The following is a 16,537-nucleotide window of genomic DNA, read 5'->3' as shown; positions in this document are numbered from 1 at the left end:
TTTGTGGAGGCTGGAAGTCTGTAATAAGGATGGATGTGTGTATATATAGCTGATTCCTTTCCTTGTGCAGCAGAAACCGACACAATATGGTAAAGCAACTATACCCCAACTTAAAAAAAAAAAAAAAGGGAAAGAGCTGTTAGAGGGTTGGTTCCTTCTGAAGTCTCTGCGGGAGAATGGGCTCCCTGCCTCTTTCCTTGCTTCTGCTGTCTCGGCCAGCAATCCTAGGTGTTCCCTGGGGCAGATCCATCACTCCAGCCTCTGCCCCCACCTTCCATGGTGTTCTCCGGGTGTCTCTGTCTTCACAACACCATCTTCTTATAAAGACCCCTGCCATATTGGATAAAACTCCCCTTATTTCCTTTCTGAAGTATTGGAGGGTAGGACTTGAACTTATCTTTCAGGAGGAGATATAATTCAACCCATAAAGTGAAGTGAAGTCGCTCAGTCGTGTCCGACTCTGCAACCCCATGGACAACAGGCTCCTCCGTCCATGGGATTTTCCAGGCAAGAGTAGTGGAGTGGGTTGCCATTTCCTTCTCCAGGGAACTTCCCCACCCAGGGATCGAACCCACGTCTCCCACATTGTAGACAGACGCTTTACCATCTGAGCCACCAGGGAAGTCATGAAGGCAGTCTAACCCTTGTTATTCAACCCATAACACCCACCTAAGACAGTGACCATTCTATCAAAAGAAAAACCATAACCCCACAGCAAACATAGCAAAGCATATGGATTCCTCAGGAATAAGTGTTGCTCAGCTCTAGGCAGGTGACCATATTCAAGCTGCTGACCTGTTTTGTAGAGTCCTTAACTGACTCTTCTTCGATTTCTTTTTCACTGCCCAAAGAAATCCATGGTTTAGAAATAGGTGGCTTATAAATATATGTTTCTTCAGGAATATGATCTTTGTATTCTTCTTGTTCTTCTGGTAGTTCTGGGGGCTGGAATAAAATAAATAGCATTCTAAAATGTATTCCCAGAAAACAAACTTATAGTTACCAAAGAGGAAAAGGGAAGAGAAATCAGTTAGAAGTTTGGGGTTAACATGTACATACTAATGTACGTGAACGTGTGTGAACGCGCTCAGTTGTGTCCAATTCTTTGCGACCCTTTGGACTGTAGCCCACCAGGCTCCTCTGTCCATGGGATTTTCCAGGCAAGAATACTGGAGTGGGTTGCCATTTGCTTCTCCAGGGGATCTTCCCAACCCAGGGATCAAACCCATGTCTCCTGTGTCTCCTGTATTGGCAGGTGGATTCTTTACCACTAGCGCCACCTGGGAAGCCCCATATACAAACTACTATATATAAAATAGATAACCAACAAGACCTACTGTATAGCACAGGAAACTACGCTCAAAATTTTGTTATAATCTATAAGGGAAAAGAATCTGAAAAAGAATCTATACGTAAGTATATGTGTGTATATATGTGTGTGTGTGTGTGTATATATATGTCTGAATCACTTTGCTGTACACCTGAAACTAACACAACATTGTAAATCAACTATACTTCAATTTTTTAAAAGAGATAAGTTCAGCAAAAAATATACATATATATATATAACCAAATTTAGCTTATAATTATGCACGTATATTTTGCAACAAACTTTACTTTTATATAAATTCATTAAGCTCTCCCTTCTTGTTTTTCTTCTTAGTTGGTTCATGCTGCTCGGTTATGAAAAGGAAACTAAGCAAAAAAGGGAAGAATAAAGGGCAGAAAAGAAAGAATTTAAGGACAAAAAAAGGAAGCTGAAAAAAGAAAAAGATGGGAGAATAAAGGGAAAAGATGTGTGATAAGAATTGAAGAATATGGAATGCTAAAACTTGATAAAATACAAAACTAATTTTCTCTGATTTAATAATGCTTTTTGATAAGAAGATTACATGTATGAATAAACATGATATCCACTAAATTATAAAGAGTGAATGTTTTTTTAAACCAAGATTTCCGCAAGAGGTGCAGAGAAATACAGGTATGGCTATAAATACAGATATAGACCTATAGATGTTTATTGCTGCCTTATTCATAATAGTGAAAAAAAAGGGCAATTAAATGAATGTTAGTAGGGAGAGGGTTGATACACTGTGGAATAATCAGAAACTAAAATCTCATAAGACAGTTGGAATGAACAAACTCAATCTGTGTGTATACGATGTCTAAATGTATCAAAATGAATAGATCCTAGAATTTTACAATTCAGTGACAAACAGAAGCTGCAAAACAAGTTGTATAATTTTATGTAAATTTTAAGCAATAAGATATATTATCTGTAGAACATACATACATGGTGACAGTATCAAACCATGGACAAAAGACGACAACAACCTTAGAGCAATACCTCCTTATAGAGATGTTTGAAAAATTAAATTAAGAAGGATGTGTAAGAGGGAGTGAAACATTATCTGTTATATTTTGTTTCAAAAGACTTTAAAGTAAACATGATAAAATATCAATATTAACATTTGTTAATTCTGCATAGATATTTGTTTCATCATGTATACCTTTCTATACACTGGAAATATTCCACCATAATAAAAAACTAAAACACAGAGAAAAACAGCCATAAAAATGAAATTGAAAATGTTGACTAACAAATATATCAAATTTTAAAAGTCTTAGGTATTTTAAAACTCTATGGCGTTCTTTTACTTTTCTTGCTACTGGGCAACCATGCAAACTCCTCTGTCTCCCTCAGTTTGAATACACTTCCTCATGAGGATGCTAGACCGGAAGGCAACTTTCATGACCACTTTGAATGCAACACCCCAAAGGTGAATTGACTTCTTTTCCTTGGAAACTACCATTCTTTTATTTTTTGCTTATTTTTGACACCCCGTTCCCTTCAACTGCCCACTGACCAAGTTGTCCTTTCAAATTTTTGCTTTTGAATAATCATAGCAAACATGTATGAAGCCCCAGCTTTGTGTCAGGCACTGTACAAAGGGCTTTTCCTGTTTTGGCTTATTTAGTCTTCACGACAGCTCTACTGGTACCACCATTTTGCAGGTGAGAGGCTCAGTAACTTACCTGAAGTCATGGAGATGGCAGGACAAGAACCAGGAATATAGGCCAACGAATGGCTGAGAGCAGATTCACAGTTTCCACTCTCATTGGGTAAGGGAAGGGCAAAGAAGACGACTTAGCTACCTCACTGCACACTTACTGCTCACCTACTCTAGGTCCCAGGGAATCAGAGCCGAACGAGAATAATCATGAACATGTCTGCTCCCCACCCCCAGAGGCAGTGCTTCCTTCTGACAATCAACAGGTTGCACTGACTTAGGGTGTGCTTACATTTAAATAGTTTTCCTTGCCCTCTTCAGTTCCAATAAGATAAAAGTTAAGTCCATACTTGAAGTCTCTATCGTAAACAAGGAGAAGCTCATCTCCAGGATATTCCTACAAAAACATAATCAAAAGAGAAGGTTAATGTTCAGCAGTCATTCAGTTTACTCAGATATTGACACAAAATTAATATTTCTTTAATCAATCAATTATAGAAGATAACCATAATGCTAATGTATTGTTAATAACCCCAAATTGCAAAGTTATTTTATTAACTTATAAAAGCTCTTGAAACACAATGGGTGGATAATTGGCTATCAGTTCAGTTCAGTTCAGTTGCTCAGTCATGTCCGACTCTTTGCGACCCCATGAATCACAGCACGCCAGGCCTCCCTGTCCATCACCAACTCCCGGAGTTCACTCAGACTCACATCCATCGAGTCCCTGATGCCATCCAGCCATCTTATCCTCTGTTGTCCCCTTCTCTTCCTGCCCCCAATCCCTCCCAACATCAGAGTCTTTTCCAATGAGTCAACTCTTCGCATGAGGTGGCCAAAGTACTGGAGCTTCAGCTTTAGCATCATTCCTTCCAAAGAAATCCCAGGGTTGATCTCCTTCAGAATGGACTGGTTGGATCTCCTTGCAGTCCAAGGGATTCTCAAGAGTCTTCTCCAACACCACAATTCAAAAGCATCAATTCTTCGGCACTCAGCCTTCTTCACAGTCCAACTCTCACATCCATACATGACCACAGGAAAAACCATAGCCTTGACTAGACGGACCTTAGTCGGCAAAGTAATGTCTCTGCTTTTGAATATACTGTCTACATTGGTCATAACTTTCCTTCCAAGGAGTAAGCGTCTTTGAATTTCATGGCTGCAATCACCATCTGCAGTGATTTTGGAGCCCCCAAAAATAAAGTCAGCCACCGTTTCCACCGTTTCCCCATCTACTTCCCATGAAGTGATGCCATAATCTTAGTTTTCTGAATGTTGAGCTTTAAGCCAACTTTAATAACCCAATACAAAATAAAACGTTTAAGAAAGAAAGGAAAAAAATAAAAAGCACAATGGGTTCAGGGAAATTTACCATGCAATTTTATTTCTAACAAGGAAAAAAAGGAGTATTCCTTTTATCTGGTGTTGTACTCTTTAGCATGTTTGCAGACAAATTAGGACTAAAATTATGAATGTTTACAATCAAAGCAGTATGGGAAAATAGAGTAGGTTCCTTTTCTAGTTAAAACAGGGCAAGAACGAGCTTTTCTGGGTGTGGAATAAGACATTCTGTCACTGACAGGAGTTTGTTTTTCACAAAGGGTCATTGAGAAGGATTCCCAAAGAGACATGGACAAGATATCAAAGTCAGATTTGAGCTCAAGAATCTCTTCAAATTTTGCGATTATGTATCAGGAACCTCTAGAGGTAAGGCTGAAAAATAAAGAGGGGTGACATACTTACCTGAACAATGCTTTTGACTGGGTAGAAATCAGATACTGCAGCTCTGGTTGCAAAGTCTGCAAAAATATCTTCTTTTCTGATAAGTTTGTAAGGTTGTTCTTCTGTGACATCTTCTTCTACTCTGCAGTTAAATATTTCCTGGGTCTTGGTAGTTAACACTAAAGGATAAATTTCTGGATGACCTGGGAAAGGCAAAGTGAGTTTAGATATTAAATATAACCATTTAAAATATGAACACTAGGAAATATGCAGTTGTTTGCTTTAAATAATTGTCTTGGTTAAAATTTTAAAAGACTTTAAAATCATTGTTCATATTTTAAAAGTAAGTTTGTCCATTATAAGAAATGTCAGCAAATAAATTTATTTATAAAACAGAAACAGACTCACAGACTTAGAAAACAAACTTACGGTAACCAAAGGGGAAACGTGGTGGGGGAGAGTGGGAAATTGGGAGTTTGGGATTGACGTATACTCACTATTATATTTAAAATAGATAATAAATAAGGACCTACTGATTAGCACAGGGAACACTACTCAATGTTCTGTAAAAACCTAATAGGAAAGAATCTGAAAAACAATAGATATATGGATGTGTGTAACTGAATCACTTCTTTGTACAGAAGAAACTAACACAACATTGTAAATCAACTACACTCGAAAATGAAATAAAATTTTTTAAATGTCAAAAAGAGAAAAAGGCAGAAATAACAATTACCCATAATACTATCTCTCAAGAGAGAACCTATATTGTTTGTTTCATTCTAGTCACTCCATACATATTAATAGAATCTTAAATGAAATTCTAAATCCTGCCTTTCGTACTTACCATTATGTCAGTAGAATTTTACTATAACATTATATAATTTTTCTAATGCATCGTTTCAAACTAGTGTAATTCTGTAGCATAGTTTTTAATCACTCTGTTGTTGGTAAGCATTACTTTTATTTTTCTAATTTGTTTCTAATGATTATAAACAATTCTTTGGCCACCTCATGCGAAGAGTTGAATCATTGGAAAAGACTCTGATGCTGGGAGGGATCGGGGGCAGAAGGAGAAGGGGATGACAGAGGATGAGATGGCTGGATGGCATCACGGACTCGATGGACGTGAGTCTGAGTGAACTCCGGGAGTTGGTGATGGACAGGGAGGCCTGACGTGCTGTGAGTCATGGGGTCGCAAAGAGTCGGACACGAATGAGCAAATGAACTGAACTGAACTGAACTGAACTGACAAACAAATATCTAGTTTATAAAGTTTTATCACATTTCAAATTCTTTTCTTAGGATAGGTTTTAAAAGTGAAATTTTGGTTTGAAGGTATTATCGCCCTTTTAGGCTCTAACCTAAACCTGTATTGCCTTCCTAAAACACCCCTCCCTCACTGTTCACCTGCTGCTCTCTCTCACCAGGTGACTTCATTTGCCCTCACAGAGAAAATTCTATCTGTACAGCAAAGAATCCTGCAACAGCCTGCAGCCCTGCCCACCAGCTGATCAGCACAAGCCCTGACTTTCTGCCTTCCCCTCCAGTCTGAAGACCTGCCTGCCCCTCTTTGCCCTTCCCTGCCCATCAATGCTTCCTCCCTACTGACATTCCTACCTCTGTGCTGTTTGCCCTTAGTAGGCCCTTCAATAGGTACCTCTGCTCCCCAGGGCTCTTTTTCACAGTCAAACTTGTTATTCAGTTCTTCACATCTTAAAGCTACTGACTTTCCAATTAGGTCATATTGGTAAACCTGGCAGTGAGGAGGAAGGTGGGATAGGGAGTTCCTTTTCCCTCCTCTGGTTCCCCAATCCCAGAACTGCCCTCAGAAGAGGAGGAGGGGAGGTTCAGGAGGCTTCCATTCCTCTTCTTCCTTTCCTTTTGCCCCCACCCCAGGTCAGTGCTGGGCAGCAGCAGGCCCTAGGACAGTGGATGGAAGGGAACAAGATATCATTTCGCCTGTTGCCATCTCCTCTCTCAAGCCTTCTTCTCCTTTTCTTTTTCTTTTTATAATCATTAGCTTCTACCACCCCAGTCTCAGTTCTGCATTTACCCCCAGAACTCTGTCCCCTAACTACAAGCTCCCAGAGTCCCAGAACCCACTCTCATCCTCTCCAGGCCCCACACCTGGGTGTCTGACACCCTCCCTCCACTGTTCAACAAGAGCATCATCGAGGGGAGAAGTGCAAGTGGCCTTTCAAGTAGGAACTGTAAGCTTATTTTCCCACAGAAACCCTGACTTCTAGCCCTCGTGGCTCAATGATATAATTATTCAGGTAATTTGGGGTTTTTTAATCTCTATAGGCACAACACTGATTATATATGGAAATATATTGCAAAGTACAATCAGTTGGCATAATAAGCAAACATTTGGAATGTAAGTTGTTGACAAATTAGAAACAAACTGCTAGTTTTTATCTCCTGAAAAATACTAATCTTAACACCTGGCATACAGGAGGTGCTCAAAAAACAACTGTTGACTTGATTCACATGCACGTTATCCTTTAAAATCATACTGCTAGCTATAATTTGCAGTGTGCAATGTCTACTACATTTAACTCAGATGACCATTATATCTACTACTGCGGGCAGGAATCCCTTAGAAGAAACGGAGTAGCCATCATAGTCAACAAAGAGTCCGAAATGCAGTACTTGGACGCAATCTCAAAAATAACAGAATGATCTCTGTTCATTTCCAAGGCAAACCATTCAATATCATAGTAATCCACGTCTATGCCCTGAACAGTAATGCTGAAAAAGCTGAAGTTGAACAGTTCTATGAAGACCTACAAGACCTTCTAGAACTAACACCCAAAAAAGATGTCCTTTCCATTATAGGGGACTGGAATGTAAAAGTAGGAAGTCAAGAAACACCTGGAGTAACAGGCAAATTTGGCCTTGGAGTACAGAATGAAACAGGGCAAATGCTAATAGAGTTCTGCCAAGAGAATGCACTGGTCATAGCAAACACCCTCTTCCAACAACACAAGAGAAGACCCTACACATGGACATCACCAGGTGCTCGACAGCAAAATCAGATTGATTATATTCTTTGCAGCCAAAGATGGAGAAGCTCTATACAGTCAGCAAAAACAAGACCGAGAGCTGACTGTGGCTCAGATCATGAACTTCTTATTGCCAAATTCAGACTGAAATTGAAGAAAGTGGAGAAAACCACTAGAACATTCAGGTATGACCTAAATCAAATCCCTTATCACTATACAGTGGAAGTGATAAATAGATTTAAGGGACTAGATCTGATAGAGCGCCTGATGAACTATAGACGGAGGTTCATGACATTGTACAGGAGACAGAAATCAAGACCATCCCCAAAGAAGAAATGCAAAAAAAGCAAAATGGCTGTTTGAGGAAGCCTTCCCTGGTGGTGCAGAGGTTAAAGCGTCTGCCTGCAATGTGGGAGATCTGGGTTCGATCCCTGGGTCAGGAAGATGCCCTGGAGAAGGAAATGGCACCCCACTCCTGTATTCTTGCCTGCAGAATCCCATGGACGGAGGAGCTTGGTGGCCTACAGTCCACGGGTCGCAAAGAGTCAGACACGACTGAGCGACTTCATTTTCACTTTTCACTTTACAAATAGCTGTGAAAAGGGAAGTGAAAAGCAAAGGGGAAAAGGAAAGATATACCCATTTTAATGAAGAGTTCCAAAGAATAACAAGGAGAGATAAGAAAGCTTTCCTCAGTGACCAATGCAAAGAAATAGAGGAAGACAACAGAATAGGAAAGACTAGAGATCTCTTCAAGAAAATTAGAGATACCAAGGGAACACTTTGTGCAAAGATGGGCTCAATAAAGGACAGAAATGGTATGGACCCAATAGAAGCAGAAGATATTAAGAAGAGGTGGCAAGAATACACAGAAGAATTGTACAAAAAAGAGCTTCACAACCAAGATAACCATGATGGTGTGATCACTCACCTAGAGCCAGACATCCTGGAATGTGAAGTCAAGTGGGCCTTAGAAAGCATCACTATGAACAAAGCTAGTGGAGGTGATGGAATTCCATTTGAGCTATTTCAAATCCTGAAAGATGATGCTATGAATGTGCTGCACTCAATATGTCAGCAAATTTGGAAAACTCGGCAGGGGCCACAGGACTGGAAAAGGTCAGTTTTCATTCCAATCCCAAAGAAAGGCAATGCCAAAAATGCTCCAACTACTGCACAATTGCACTCATCTCACATGCTAGTAAAGTAAAGCTCAAAATTCTCCAAGTTAGGCTTCAGCAATACGTGAACCATGAAATTCCAGATGTTCAAGCTGGTTTTAGAAAAGGCAGAGGAACCAGAGATCAAATTGCCAACATCCTCTGGATCATGGAAAAAGCACAAGAGTTCCAGAAAAACATCTATTTCTGCTTTATTGACTATGTCAAAGCCTTTGACTGTGTGGATCACAACAAACTGTGGAAAATTCTGAAAGAGATGGGAATACCAGACCACCTGACCTGCCTCTTGAGAAACGTGCATGCAGGTCAGGAAGCAACAGTTAGAACTGGACATGGAACAACAGACTGGTTCCAAATAAGAAAAGGAATACGTCAGGCTGTATATTGTCACCCTGCTTATTTAACTTATATGCACAGTACATCATGAAAAACGCTGGGCTGGAGGAAGCACAAGGTGGAATCAAGATTTCCAGGAGAAATATCAATAACCTTAGATATGCAGATGACACCACCCTTATGGCAGAAAGTGAAGAGGAACTAAAGAGCCTCTTAATGAAAGTGAAAGAGGAGAGTGAAAAAGTTGGCTTAAAGCTCAACATTCAGAAAACGAAGGTCATGGCATCTGGTGCCATCACTTCATGGGAAATAGATGGGGAAACAGTGGCTGACTTTATTTTGGGGGGCTCCAAAATCACTGCAGATGGTGATTGCCGCCATGAAATTCAAAGACGCTTACTCCTTGGAAGGAAAGTTATGACCAACCTAGATAGCATATTAAAAAGCAGAAACATTGCTTTGCCAACAAAGGTCCATCTAGTCAAGGCTATGGTTTTTCCAGTGGTCATGAATGGATGTGAGAGTTGGACCATAAAGAAAGCTGAGCACCGAAGAATTGATGTTTTTGAACTGTGGTGTTGAAGACTCTTGAGAATCCCTTGGACTGCAAGGAGATCCAACCAGTCCATCCTAAAGGAGATCAGTCCTGGGTGTTCATTGGAAGGACTGATGTTGAAGCTGAAACTCCAATACTTTGGCCAACTGATGCAAAGAGCTGACTCATTTGAAAAGACCCTGATGTTGGGAAAGATTGAGGGCAGGAGAAGGGGACGACAGAGGATGAGATGGTTGGATGGCATCAGCGACTCAATGGACGTGGGTTAGGGTGGACTCTGGGAGTTGGTGATGGACAGGGAGGCCTGGTGTGCTGCAGTTCATGGGGTCGCAAAGAGTTGGACACAACTGAGTGACTGAACTGTACTGAACTGAATGCCTAGTAAGAGTTCTTACAGTTTTGCCTTAGAAAACCACTAGGTGGAACCGTGAGACCCACACAGAGCTAGAGCTGGAAAGGACAGCCACCTGGCTGTCTTTCATGAACAGAGGTGCTCACAAAGGCCAGAAAAGCTTCCTACCACCCAAGAAACTGGAAGGGCAGAGACCAAGATGTGTTGTATGTCACCCACTGTCACTAAACATACTTCAAATCCTACTGGGAGATTTTGTCATAAAAATAATCCTTTCACACTAACTGAGCATTAAAAAAATATTTGGCTGCCCTGGGTCTTAGTTGCAGCATATGGGATCTAGTACCCTGACCAGGTGTTGAACCTGGGCTCCCCTGCGTGGGAGAGCAGAGTCAGCCACTGGATCCCCAGGGAAGTCACTAACTTGTCTTTTTCAAGGCAACTTTAATATAGGATCTTACATTCCTTTATCTAGAAGGTAGTAGTATTACTAGCCTGTTTCTGGCTGGGATCTACAATCAGTAATAACTGTAGGCAACTAGTAGCCAGTAGACCACACAGAACTACTATAGTCTAGTACCTCCACGCCCTATCTGAACAACGGCCAAACTAAACAGAGCAAGGCCTGACACTTCTGGACACCCCAAGGATCTCTGGCTAAATTTAATGAAAGAATTGCTGTTATTTAGGCTTTGAGACCTGCACTGAAGACAGCACTGTAAGTGCATAACAATGAGGCTCTGGTGATTTGTGGTGAGATGGGCTCTGGGCTCTGCTGTGCCTCTAGCAGAGTGGGCAACTGGCTGGTCCAGGAGGGTGAGAAAGATGCTGGAGCAGAGCAGAAGGCATGCAGGGCCTCCTGAAGCTTGTAGAGGTCAGAAGTGCTTCCACAGGGGCAAGACCTGCTGGGCATTTTACCAGCCCACTGCAGTGAGTGAATGACAGCATCAGTGAAAAACAGCCTGCTGTATAGAAGCTTCTGGGAAGCACCTACTGCCAGGCACTGTTCCAAGCACATTACACAGATTATTCATTTATTTACTCTTTATAACAACATTCTGAAGACATTACTGTAACTGCCTGCATTTTTTAGCTGAGAAAACTGAGGCCCTCAGAGTACTAGTAAAGTATCCAAGGTCAGTGGCTAGGAATTAGATATAGGGGACCTAGGTTCCAAACCAAATTCCCTGCACTGTATCTAGCATGCTGTACTTTCTCTCAAATGTGTGAACACAGAATAGCACAGGAGAGGGTCCTGCTCCTCTTCACACACAGTCAGGGAGGTAACAAAGGTACATTGCACAGGATGCAGTGAGTGCAGTTATTCACCTAGTAGCTTGGAAGAGCAGGGGCTCAAGACAGACTCAAGCTCTCCACAACTAACTCGCTGGGAATCCTATGTGCACAAGGATGCAGGCTGTGCAGTACAAATCACAGGCCACACGGCAATTAGGCCAATCCTGCATACCGAACCAGTATGTACATAAGTCCCATGCATTCATCCATATCTTTCTTTTAACATTTTGGTTTACTCTTCTAAAAATAGTTCTAGTGAGATATAATCGATAAATAATAAACTGTAGATATTTAAAGTGTACAAATTGATAAATATATGCATTGACCCATGAAACTATCACCACAATCAAGATAAAGAACACAACCATAATACACAAAAATTTCTTTCTGCCCCTTCTCCCAGCACCCCTCCTTATTCCCAGGCAATCAGTGATCTGCTTTCCATTTCTATAGATCAGTAGTTTGTTTTTTATGGACTGTTTATAAATGCACATATATGCTTTTTGTTTGCCTTCTTTTGCTTAGCATGATTATTTTGAGATTCATTTACATTGTTGCACATAGCAAGAGCTCATTCTTTAGCTCATTCTGACTAGAATTTCATAAAAGAAAAACCCAGTTAGGCAAAGACTTCTTAGGATTTACAGTTTGGGGTGTTTTTTTCGAGGAAATTTTTGCCTAATCCAAGGTCACAAATATTTTTCTCCTATGTTTTCTTCTAGAAGTTTTATAATATCTGGTTTTACATTTAGGTCTATGATCCATTTTGAGATAATTTTTGTATGTGATGTGCAGTATGGGTTGAAGTTCACTCTTTTGCCTGTAGATATCCAATTGTTTCAAAATCGTTTATTGAAAAGACTGTCTCTTCTCCACTGAACTGCCTTTGTACTTTTGCTGAAAATCAATCGACCATATATATCTGAGTTTATTTTTGGACTCTTCGTTCTCATTCATTAATCTATTTCCCTACCGTTATAGTAACAACAGTTAATGCAAACCTTCTCTGTGACCGCCCTGTGGAAGGAAGCGTGCATGTACTACCTAATTTCCCTTCTGCCTCATGCTCATGAGATGAGTGTCACTACCTCATTCTTCAGATGGGGAAGAAGCTCAAAAAGGTGAAGTCATTTGTGGCCACACAGTCTTTAAGTGGCAGAATTACGATTCAAACCACATCTGTCTAATTCCAAAAGCTGTGCTCTTAATTTCTTGTGGTAAACAGAATAATGCTTCCCCCAAAGACAGCCATATCCTAATTCCCGAAACGTGTGAACGGGTTGCCTTACATGACAAAAGAGACTTGCAGGTGTGATTAAGTTCAGGATCTTGAGATGAGAAGGTTATTGGGCTTCTGAGGTGGGTCACGTGAAATCACAAGGGTCCTTATAAGAGGAAGGCTGGAGGGTCAATATCAAGGAGGAGAAGTGACAGGGAGGCAGAGGTCAAAGTCAGAGAAAGATTAGAAGATGGTACGCTGCTGGTTTTGAAGACAGAGGAAGGGGCCAAGAGTCAATTAACACTGGGAGCCTTTAGGTGGGAAAGGTAAGAAAACAGACTATCCCTTCAGAGACTCCAGAAGAACCAGCCCTATGAGCAATTTTATTTTACCCCAGTGAAAGCAATTTCAGATTCAATATAATACAATACAATAATAAATTTGTGGTGACTTGTTACATTGGCCATAAGCCATTAATATACCAGGGATGTTCTAACCTGTATTAAAGTGTGACACATAATTTGGGTAAATTATTTAACTTTTGGGAGTCACAGCACCTCCATCTTCTAATGGCCACAGTAACGCTAACTTCCTAGGGCTAAAGCGATTAGAGAAGTATTCCTGACACAAAGCTCAATAAATGTTAATTATGTGGAAAAATCACACATCATCTCTAAAACCTCCAGACACTGATGGTTAGGGCCTTGGTGGTGGTGATTTAGTTGGTAAGTAGTGTCCAGCTCTTGCAACCCCACGGATTGTAGCCTGCCAAGCTCCTCTGTCCATGAGATTCTCCAGGCAAAAGTACTGGAGTGGCTTGCCATTTCCTTCTTTCAGGGCCTCTTCCCCACCCAGGGACTGAACCTGTGTCTCCTGCATTGCAAGCAGATTCTTTACTGTCTGAGCCACCAAGGAAGGCTGTTAGAGCCTTAGGAGACATTTTTTTTAGCTAGTCTGTTGATCCCTTGGTCCTTGGTAGGAAACGGAATCCTACTCTCAAGCAGCATGACAGCCTCAAGCCTTGAGTGACAGTTGGCAATTACAGGAGCCCACAGCAAGGGAGTCTGGGAGTAGAGAGTAGAGACAGAGGTTGTAGGACAAAGGGATGCTAAATCAAACCCCTCAACTCTCACTACAAAGTGCTGAAATTTCTTTTTTCTTCCTTAAAGAAACATGCATGCATGCATACTAAGTCATGGATCTGCTTACTCATTTAGTCAGAAAATATTTACTGAGCACCTACTATGCGAAAAACATGGTGCTAGTGTAGGGTATACAATCTAGAGGGGGAGACAGATGTTAAGCCTATAAATACCCTCAGAAACAAGGACAAATGGTGACAAGTGCTACCTAGGAGAAAACTGGGTGAGAGATAGAACATAGAACGAAGCAGGGCGGGAGTGCTGCTGGTCTATCTAGAAAGTAAGAATAGGGAAAGCAATGTATTCATTCACTCACTCAATCAGCAAATATTTATTGAGTGTTTATTCTGTATCAAGATGGGCACCGGGGTACAGGGGTAAACAAGAGTTTCTGTTCCCCTGAAGCTTGTGTGTGTGCAAGAAAGAAACAGAGAGAGAGAAAGAAAGGGAGAGAGGGAGGAGAGAAGTGTAGGAGGGAGAGAGAGAAGAGAGAGGGTGAGAGGTAGCGAGCACACACAAGGGCGAGTCAGCATGGGTGTGTGTGTGAATAGGATATAAATGCACAAACAAATAAATATGCTCCCTCCTCATTATTCACAAATTTTGTACTTGCAAATTCACTTTCTAAAATGCATTTGTAACCCAAGATCAATAGTTGTGGCACTTTCACGTTCACTAGTGGACATGCTTTAAGGCGGCAAAAAATGTGAGTTACCCAATGTACATGTGGCCAAGGAGGCTCTACCATCTTCTACTTGCTGTCAAACCAGTGTCCTTTCTACCGTTGATGTGGTGTCACATTACTTGTGCTTTGTGTTGATGATTTGCCTGTTTAAAATGGTCCCTGAGCTTACAGCTAAAGTGCTGTCTAGTGTTCCTACGTGCAAGAAGGCTGTGATGTACTTTATTAGAAAACGTGTATTATTAGATAAATATGTCAGGCCTGAATTACAGTGTTGTTGGCTGTGAGTTCAATGTTAGTGAATCAACAATATATGTGTTTCCCTGTTTCTAACATGAACTGCATCATCTAAGAAAACTCAAAAAGAAAGTTTCAACAACAACGACAAAAATAAAAGTTGTTAGAATAAGATTATTTAGCCTCTAAAAGTAGGAACATCATCAGTTTGCTTGTTTAAGTTCTAGTTTATTTGCTTAAAAATCAGCTTCTTTCCTTGAAATAATAGAACCCTAACATGACGTCCAGATATATGTTGCCCATGAGCCAGAGTTTGAAAAACATTTTTATAAAAAAGCAACAACTTTATTGTTACAAAATAAACAACACACTCTATAGTTACAAAAGGTCTCTCAACAATCATAGGATGTTAGATTTTTAAGAGACTGTTCAGTTTGAAATTCTCTCTTCCACTCTTATAATCTTTCTTCAAAATTTTTATTTTATATTCTAAATAACATGATATACTTTTAGTACATGCATATTTTGTTCAATCATTTCAATTTATAGTATTCTCCCTTGCTTGTTGCATATTAAAATGTTGCAGAACTGGGGACATGGATTCTGAATTGTATTTCCACTTACCCATGCTCTCCATATTCAAGGGTTCTGCTTCTTCACTAACTAGAATATAATAAAATGATGTTAAATTTGCATTTTTGAATCAGATATGTATCTTAGTCTTCTACCAAGTCTTAAAACATAAAACACAAAAGCAAATAAACAATGAAGATTTAAGCTATTTATTAATAATCACAGAAACTGAATAATTAATTGTCTTTCTCACCAAATAATCTCATAACGATATATTTGCTATAACATTTATGTCATTTATTACATATTTAGTTGATATTATAATGATATGAATAAAAATAATAATAAATCCCCATATTTTGAATTCCACTTGCATTTGACTTTATGACAGCAAAAACTGTTTGAGAGATAATACCATGATTGTTTTGGCTGCTAACAGATGTACAAATACTAAATCCATAAAAATCCCATAAATGAAAAAACAGTCCTACCAGGTAATGTCATTTTGGTTTTGGCACGTTTTGTTTTCTTTCGTTTTTGAGGTTTTGGAGCCATGGCTCAGATTTTCAGCTGCCTAAAGAGAGGATATCATTAGCATCATTTATAGTTTCAAATAGTAAGTATTATCATCTAATAAACATAAGAATATATTTCCTAAGTTTTGTCTTTGGCTAAATCATCATGTGGGTTTCCCTAGTGGTTCACTAGTAAAGAATCTGCCTGCCAGACACAGATTCAATCTCTGGGTGGGGAAGATACCCTGGAGAAAGAAATGTCAACCCACTGCAGTATTCTTGCTTGGAGGATTCCAAGGACAGAGGGTCCTGGTGGGCCACAGTCCATGGGGTCACAAGAGCTGGACATGACTTAGCAACTAAACAACAGCAAATCAACATGTATCTTCACAAATGGGTGTTTTGTGACCAAAAGTTTATTGCAACAGCAGTCTTCCTAGTGAGATCTTGCCATTCCAGGGGAGCCATTCAGCTGAAGCTGAAGTTTTGGCAAGAGACACGTCAAGGTTTCCGCCACAGATCCTGCCACGGAAGCACAAAAGAGGACACTGGATCCCCTGCCTCCTGCTACTGTTTCCATTTCAGGAAGCTGCTCTGTGCTCCCCTGTGCCCGGCAAGTGTCCCAGCTACAAACACAGGCCTAAAGTCCATAGGCAGGCACGGGCTCACAATGTGTATATATATGCATGATTTTTGAATGATATAAA

The 16,537-nt window shown here is 40.3% G+C and overlaps 1 protein-coding gene across 1 annotated transcript in view; it reads right to left on the bottom strand.

The window, feature by feature from the left end:
• The window catches only part of WDR63 (WD repeat domain 63), an 83,908-nt gene extending 68,026 nt beyond the window's left edge, over positions 1-15,882 (bottom strand). The window contains exons 1-5 of the mRNA XM_018045688.1: positions 15,807-15,882; positions 15,367-15,405; positions 4,755-4,936; positions 3,304-3,408; positions 796-945 (exon numbers count right to left, since the gene is read on the bottom strand). Coding sequence (XP_017901177.1) covers positions 796-945; positions 3,304-3,408; positions 4,755-4,936; positions 15,367-15,405; positions 15,807-15,870 — 540 coding nt within the window. The 5' untranslated portion in view covers positions 15,871-15,882. The remainder of the gene's footprint in view (positions 1-795; positions 946-3,303; positions 3,409-4,754; positions 4,937-15,366; positions 15,406-15,806) is intronic.

Source organism: Capra hircus, chromosome 3 (genome assembly GCF_001704415.2).
Source record: "Capra hircus breed San Clemente chromosome 3, ASM170441v1, whole genome shotgun sequence".
In the NCBI taxonomy this organism is placed as follows: Eukaryota; Metazoa; Chordata; class Mammalia; order Artiodactyla; family Bovidae; genus Capra; species Capra hircus.
Note: the sequence above shows the minus strand (reverse complement) of the source record. Positions and strands in the feature narration are given on the sequence as shown.